The 8,300-nt window shown below is 44.9% G+C and overlaps 1 protein-coding gene across 1 annotated transcript; it reads right to left on the bottom strand.

Moving 5' to 3' along the window:
- Nucleotides 1–80: 80 nt before the first annotated feature.
- znf710a (zinc finger protein 710a) lies at nt 81–6,160 on the bottom strand. The gene is made up of 5 exons (XM_028448227.1): nt 6,027–6,160; nt 2,942–4,420; nt 2,196–2,387; nt 1,937–2,111; nt 81–1,351 (listed from the first exon to the last, which is right to left on the bottom strand). The coding sequence occupies exons 1-5, from the start codon at nt 6,069–6,071 to the stop codon at nt 1,185–1,187; spliced, it is 2,058 nt and encodes a 685-aa protein (XP_028304028.1). The 5' UTR covers nt 6,072–6,160; the 3' UTR covers nt 81–1,184.
- Nucleotides 6,161–8,300: the final 2,140 nt, after the last annotated feature.

The raw sequence follows: 8,300 nt of genomic DNA on the forward strand, positions 1-8,300 counted from the left end.
CTGGTTCACAACAATGTACACACACTTCTATCCAAATGACTGTATACTACAGGAAGAACACAATCTTTCACCACCCTCATTGTCACGTCAGAGACTGAAGACAAAACAAAACTCACCTTAATGACTTTTTATTTTAAATAAATGACAACATTGCAAGTGGGTACCTTGTTTGCAGGTGAGCTGAATATATTGAACATTTCCAAATTCTTTTCCACAAGATGTGCGGCCCTGTCACATGTTAGGAGGTTGTCGTTCATCATTTGAGACTGGTGAGCACTATGATGGATGGCATGTGCTGCCAGACACATGGGGGCACTTCATATTTTTGTCATTGAGTTTTTGGGGACAATATTTGCTGTGAATCATCCATTTTCTAGTGAAAACTGCATTGTGGTTGCCAGGTTTACATTTGTTGCAGTCATCTTTTGAAATGAGCCACAGATTTGGTGAAAGGGTAAGCTGAATGTAAACGTCTCAAGGAAAACTTGGCAAACAAAACTATCAAATGAGCCCTCTGTGAGGTTTGATCCAGTTTTTTGGTAATGGGATCCTATTGGTTAATGTGTATCATTTATCACCAACATCAAGAAACATTCCGCAGAAACGGTTACATTCATAGTCAGGAGATCAATAGGGTGATGCTTGTTGACACATAAATGTAAAAAACGGACACAGCGGTCCTTTAGTGCAATGCACTGATCACAGTACCAGCCAACGGATAAGAGGACTGATGCATTCTGTACAGTTTTACACACACTTTATATTCATCACAGTATAAATCTTAGAGAATCAACACCTCAGACTTGTTGAGCTTTGGTAATGAAAGTAATGGCCTCTTACAGCCTTGTCATTGGTTTAGCTCAGCACACTGACAAACGCATGTTGTCTGAATGAGAGAGCACACCAACTATTCAAAAGATCTTTGATGCATGTTATGCCTCTGTTAAACATGTTTTGTTTTTTTTACATTATTTATAGTTTTGAGTGGTAAAATATTTCACTAGATTTCTTTAAAAAGTTGGTACTCTGGTCAGATTTTAGTGCATATCAATGTGCAGTATGCTGAGCGTCTTTGCAACCCTGACAATGAACATAAACAGGATGTCTGACAGTCGGAAATAAACAAAACTCCAGTTTCAACAGTGGCTTCACACTTGTATTGGTTTCAGGGTCACTTTTGTAATTCAGGCATTGCTGAAGCGTCCCACGCCCTTCCCATAGCTGCTGTAATACTCCATTTGGGAAAGTTTGCCAATGTCCGTTGTGTTGTTGTTCGCCCGGTTTTCTCGCTCGCTGAACTCAAAGCTCTCCTCTTCATAGTCCTCCTGGGTTTCTGTCCCTTGGGTAGGCTCTGAAGAAGTGTGGAGAAAACATGATGAAAATGTATTCTCAAACTGATGGCAGTCGCTGATTGCTTCTGCTCCGCATCAGTCTCAGAAATGCAGAATACTCCCCCACAATATTACAACACACACTACAAGATGAAGTGCATTAGTGACAGACATTAAAACTGGGAGCAGTCACACTGAGGCAGACATGGATAACTGTTGGGCCGGGGGCCACAAGTGGCCCTTAGTTTAATTTTGTGTGGCCCCTTAGGTAAATTCACAAAAATACAAAAAAGGAAAGCAAAAAATACTCACATACACAAAAAATTAACAAATTAGGGTATTATGATAGCAAAAAAATATACAACACACCAAAAATATGCAAAATCACACAAAGCAACAAAAACACACAAAATGCATTCAAAGACGCAACAACCACAAACCTACGTGAATGCTCAGATTTGTCATTATTCTAAATTCTGACATGAATGTTGATTATCGAATTGAATAAAATCACGTTTGTGGCCCTGCTGTGGTATCACTAGCCCTGAAATATTTGTCTATAATCCAACCCAGAGCTTAGTCTAGGACAACTTAGAATTACCAACCTTGACCTTCTATTGTGCCGTCTACGATGCCGTGTTTGACCTTCATGTGTCTACTGAGGTTGCCCTTCAGGTTGAACTTGCTGGTGCAGTAAGGACACTTGAAGGGCTTGCTACCAGCGTGGAGATGCATGTGGCCAAGCAGGTTGTACATTCTGTTAAAGGACTTTCCGCACACCTAAGAAAAAAACAACCACATTCTCACAAAAATGCCATTTTCCTTGATTAATAGAAAAAAAATTGCTCAGAAATTTTTCCCCACCTTGCATTTGAAAGGCTTGACTGGCAGGTGGACAATCATGTGCGTTTTGAGGGTTTGCTTCTGCACAAATGTCTTGAAGCACACATGGCACTGGAAGGGCCTTACACTGGCGTGGATCAACATGTGTCTCTTCAGGTTGGCAGAAAGCGTAAACTCTCTGGCACAGACATCGCACTTGAATTCTTTCATACCCTAGAGGAACAAAAAGTGTTTGGGTCCTTTAATTAATTTGGCTAAATATCTGGTTTGGGTGAAAATGTGTCACTGGAAGCCTTTTAATACAAGCTCACACACCAGTGTGAATATATTCATGTACTGTGCTGGTTTTGATCCATTTGTGTTGATTAAATTGGCCACACCATGTGTATTAAGAATTGAGATTTTTCATTAGCCTGGTTGCTTATTTGATTCAATGCATGTCCTGAATGAAAGGAAGGCCCCCAATGGATTCATGAAATGGAGATGGAATGGTGTTATTCATGGAAATACAATGAGCTCTGCAAACAACAATAAACATTACGAGCCAACGGGGGTTGAACCACACAAAAAGGACTTCAAGCCTTTGAAGACTATGTTTACAAAGTGACTGGTTTCGTAACACCAAACCCATTTTTTACATGAGGACTTAAAATACAGAAGAGGATAAGATACTCTTGTTACTTTTAAATCTCCTATTTCAGTTTATCTGAGGCTAACCTTCTATGTGGCATGTGTAAACTAGCAGAAGGATTTTCATGGCTGTGTACCTTGTGCGTGAGGGCGTGTTGTCGAAGGTGATGAATCTGTACAAACTCCATGCCACACTCGGGGCAGACATAAGGCCGGACGTTCTGGTGCTTCATCAAATGGTTCTGCAGCTGGCTGCGGTAAGCAAAAGATTTGTGGCACTCCGTGCACTGGTACGTGGTCGGCCCCTGATGGCTACTCAGGTGGCGCTTCAGGTGTGAGTAGGTGGGGAACTCGAGACCGCATTGGGTACAGACATGGCACTGGCCATTCTCGTGCTTGTTCTCATGAGTTCTCAGCTCACTAGGGTAGGCGAAGCCTCGGCCACAAAAGCGACAGCTGTATGGTTTTACGTCTGAATGCTGCAGCATGTGCCTCTTCAGGTGGCTCGTCTGAGTGAAGGCCTTCTCACACACTGTGCACTTGTGAGGTCTTGTTCCCTGATGGGTGAGCAGGTGAGTCTGGAGGTGGCTCGGCTGCTTAAAAAGCTTCCCGCAGTGTATACATTCATGGGGTTTAATTCCATTATGGCCCAAGATATGAGTGACCAGGTTATATTTAGATGTATATGACTTCTCACACATGCGACACTTCCAGCGTTTCAGGCCCTCTCCCACGTCTACACAGTAGGACTCATCGATCTGGACATTAATATCCAGGCGGTCTATCTGCATTCGCCGAGCAAGGCCCTCTGGGTCTGACCAAAGCATGGCCTGCCCATTCTCCTCAAACTCTGACGGAATGGCCATGTCAGTGGACTCAAAGGCCACCTCATTGGACTCGTAGTATCGGTTCTCCAGAGGACTGCTGCTTGCTCTGCTGGTTTTCAAGTTTAGCGCCTCCTCTTCCTCTTCTGCGACGACTAACTCTTCCTCTTTTCTGTCACTTTCTTTAGCAGCACTGTGTTCTTGTTCCTGTTCTGACTGTTCATCCGTTAGCGGCCTGGGTGTGTTTTTCACATGTGAGATACAGTTTACACAGGGCTGCTCTTCTTTTAGAGGAGCTTGTTGTGGGACTGAGTCCTCTGGCTTGCCAGGGCTGATCCTACTGTTGATGTGAGTACAGGAAGGAGGACTATCCTGCTCCAATCTTTCCCCTTTGACCTGAGGCTGTGGATGTGGATGACCTTCTAACTCCACATCACTCCGAGGCCTCTTTGTCCTCCCACGAGGTCCAGGTCGTCTTCTTTCACTGCTGTGAGGCTGTGGCTCCTGCTCCCCACTCGGATCAGCCAAGTAGTCACCATTAGCTCCGATAAGCTGATCCGCATACTCGTACTCCGCTGACTCAGGTGGATGAGGGGGACACTCTCTGGGCTCCCCGGTGTAAAAGCCATTTGGAGCAATGGTGGCACCAAATATTTCATTTTGGGAGATGAGACCAAGCACAGCAGCCTGAGCCAGAGACAGCACCACCACCGGCTCTGTCTGGGTGCTCACATCCACTTGGCTGTCAGTCATCTTTGGAAAGGATCGCACCAAGCAGCCGCTCTCTTCCTCCTTGAAGAAAACCCACAAAACATTAGTCAGGCATTATCAAGATAAACTCCCACATCCTGGTTTATATAGAAGGAAAACCTGCAGGCCAAAATCATGAAATCAACTTAATTTAAATATTCACTTTATTGGATCAGATGACACCCTCAGACTGCTCTTTATTTGTTAGTTCCACATTTCCTTCCTTTGACAGAGCACAGAATAAGACATAACAAGGAATGCTGGTCCAACCAGGAAGCTGGCTTCCGTGCTCTGTCCTCAACACTTCCTGTGGGGTCCTGGGACAGCTTGGCTGACCCAAAATCACCTCATCCTTTTTGCTATCAGCCCCGTAGCTCCTTATTCATTGACTCATAGTGCATCCATACTGGACTTCCTCAACTAGAAGATGGATGCTAGCAGAAATTGGATGGAGTTTTTTTTTGTATTCCTGAGTGATGCATCGAGTTGCAATAATAATTATATTGGTTCAAAAGTGTCCGTGCCGCTGTCTTTGGAAGCAGCACTGTAGAACCACAGGGAAGGACTTGCAATATGTACTAACTGGCCCTCTGTGGGAAAGCAGAAGTCACAATTGCACAGCACTAGTTTCAGGTTGTTTCTCAGCATTCTGACCCTGGTTTCCTTTCAGACAGCACTCAAGCCCTCACTCTGCCTTATACAAGAAAGAGCCACTTCCTTTCCTGACATAATGCTGAGAGAAAAGGGAGATATAGAAGGTGTGTGTGTGTGTGTGTGTGTGTGTGTGTGTGTGTGTGTGTGTGTGTGTGTGTGTGTGTGTGTGTGTGTGTGTGTGTGTGTGTGTGTGTGTGTGTGTGTGTGTGTGTGTGTGTGTGTGTGTGTGTGTGTGTGTGTGTGTGTGACAGAGATGGGATAAAGGAGTAGACCTAGATGCCCTGATAACCACGTCATTTATAATTACTGCTTTTAAAGTAGTCAGACAGAGACAGGCTGTGCTTGTAAGAAAGAAAGGCAAAAAGACTGGGTGTGTATTTGAAAGTGTGTGTGTTTGAGTGAAAGAAAAGAGAGGGAGGGAGGGAGGTATGGAGAAAAGGAGAAAGAGCTGTGGGCGGGGGAGGAGTGGAGGGAGGGAGGGAGGGAGGGAGGCAGAGAGAAATGAGATGGAGGGGCTGAAAGATAAAGGAGGGAAGGGAAGGGGAAGGAGAGATTGAGTGAGCATGTGAAAGGAGGGAAGAGAGAAAGGAAAAGGAGAGGGAGGAGGTGTGTGGGGAGGGGAGGGGGGGCTGAAGCTGAAGGGAGACAGAAAGACAGAGTGAATGAGTGAGAGAGAGAAGGAGGGGGGAGCTGTGGAGAAAAAGCACAGGAAAATGAAAGGCTGACAAAAATGAAAGAGAAAAAGACAAATGACAAGTAGACGGGGGAGTAATTGCAAGAGTCTGTACTTTCACATTTTAAGTTGCCAGTGAGAGACACCTAAGGACAAACACTGGGAGCAGACAGGGAACATGCAGCAGATATAAACAACATTGCATTGCAGAACTACAAAAGTAGTCTGACTTTGCAGAAAACAATGGACCAAACTGTTGAAATCACACAAACAAACTGCAAAACAAGTATCCACCAGCTTTCCTTCTCCTTACAAACTCACCACATTGTTCCTGGAGTGATGTTTAAGGTGTTTCAGGGATCTCATCCTTCAGGAGAAATGAGTGGAGTAAAAAAATCCACCTCCTATTTATATCTGTGGGAGAGTGGGGCGGTCCCACGGCTCATCCTCCTCCTACTGTTGCTGTTATCACAACTGACTGTGCCTGCCCCCCACCACCACCACCACCCCACTACACTCACACACGCACGCACGCACACACACACAGCATCACCCCATTTCTTTCTCTTCCTCCCACCCTCTCTTTCCCATCTCACTTTCTTTTTTCTCTTCACACACACACAACACACACCTTATCTTCCTTCCTCACTACATACAATTCAGCCTGACCCTTCAACACACATTTCTTTTTACAACACACACACACACACTCACAAGCTCCATCGTCTTCTGATCACACTTTCTACTTTACGGTTTCTTTTTTCATTATGAGCTACTTCTCAAAAACAGACAATATTGACATTGAGCCATTACTTCCTCTCCGATGCAACCAATTATACACACATTTGTTTGGAGTTATAAATAATTATGTACAAACACACAAAGAGGCACGTACACACATTCAATAACACTTTTCGGGTGAAGGTGCGACTGTTGGTTTTGAGAACGGACACAGAGTGTATGAAATGGTACATTTTTTAAGTTGTCTGAGTTTACTGCCAGTATTTCTTGATAGAAACTAATCAGCTATGGACTGAACGATACTGTCTGAGAAATTCAGAAGAAGAAGAAAAACAAAAGAAAGCAGTTAAAAGTGAGGGAGGGCGAGTGAAGCTGAGTAAAGGAAGGAAAGAAGGAGGGGGTTGGCATGGGGAGGGGGGTTGAAAGAGAGAAAGAAAAAGGGAGAGGAGGAAGAGCATGGGTGGGGGGAAGAAGAGAATGCAGCAAAAAGGAGGAAGAAGAAAAAGGAGAAGTGGAGGTTGGGGCTGGAGGAGTGTGTCTGTGGTGGTGGGGGCATAAGAAAGAGAGAATAAAAGAGAGGGGTAGGGGTGGTAGGGGATGGGAAGAGAGATAGAGGGAGGGTTGAAAGAACATGTAGTAAAAGAGAGAGCGTGGGGCGGGCGATGGAGGAGAAAAGGAGAGAAGAAGAAGAAAGGGGGATGGTGGAGTGTGAAAATAAAAAAGAAGAGTCCATCAGCAAGAGAAAAGAGGAGGGGGTGGGCACAAAAGAGAGAGGAAAGGAGAGAGTGAGGAAAAGGAAAAACAGCGAGGGAAGACATTAACTATTGAAGTTCCACAGTTCTTTCAGGTGCTGTTGAGAAACAGTGGTGCAGAGCACCTGCGGGCTAAGTACAGGTTGTTTGCTCAAGCACTCTGAGCTAAAGATGATCCTGATAATTAGACAGGTATTCAACTCCACCAGAGCTTACCTTACCTTTACCTGCAAACAGCAGAGTCTATCTCCTACGGAACATACAGTGTGTGGACATGTGCCAATTGTGACTGTAAGACTGTGGACTGTGCATAAACATTTCCTTCCAAATAACAGGAAAGGGCAAACCTTGAAAACCTTGATCAATCATCAGCAGCTGGGAGTGCTGCGAGAATGAAAAAGATAGAGAAAGGGGAGCGAGGGGTGGGGGTGGGAGGGGTGCGGGTAGAGATAGGGAATGAGAGTGAGTGCGAGGGAGGGAAGGGAGGGAGAGAAAAAGAAAGAGATTGAGTGAGGGTGAGTGAGGGAGAGAGATAGCAGGAAGTCGAGAAAGAAAGAGAGAGAGAGAGAACATTGGAGAGTGAGGGGAGAAACAAAGAGATAAGAGGCTGAAAGACAAAGAAAGCACATGGAAGAAACAACAAGGGACACGTACATAAAACAACACAGAAGTAGCCTATGAGGAAAACCAAGATGACACAGAAAGTTTGGGGAAGAGATGCTCTCACTCCTCTCAGGCCTGACTCCTCCTCAGCACCAGCCTGTCCACCTTCTATAAGAGCTGGATCTGTGATCATTAGCTTCAAAACTATTTCACTTCTCCTGTGTGTGTGTGTGTGTGTGTGTGTGTGTGTGTGTGTGTGTGTGTGTGTGTGTGTGTGTGTGTGTGTGTGTGTGTGTGTGTGTGTGTGTGTGTGTGTGTGTGTGTGTGTGTGTGTGTGTGTGTGTGTTCAACCCTTAACTGGGATGTCCAATGTGTGTTTATAGTTGCGTATGAACATTTATCTGATGTTTGAGATCAGGGACAAGTGTACACACGCACACACTCCCCACGTACACACTGAGCACTGCTGACATCAACGTGCTTTCACTTCCTTTAAACG

Source organism: Gouania willdenowi, chromosome 6 (genome assembly GCF_900634775.1).
Source record: "Gouania willdenowi chromosome 6, fGouWil2.1, whole genome shotgun sequence".
Lineage (NCBI taxonomy): Eukaryota > Metazoa > Chordata > Actinopteri > Blenniiformes > Gobiesocidae > Gouania > Gouania willdenowi.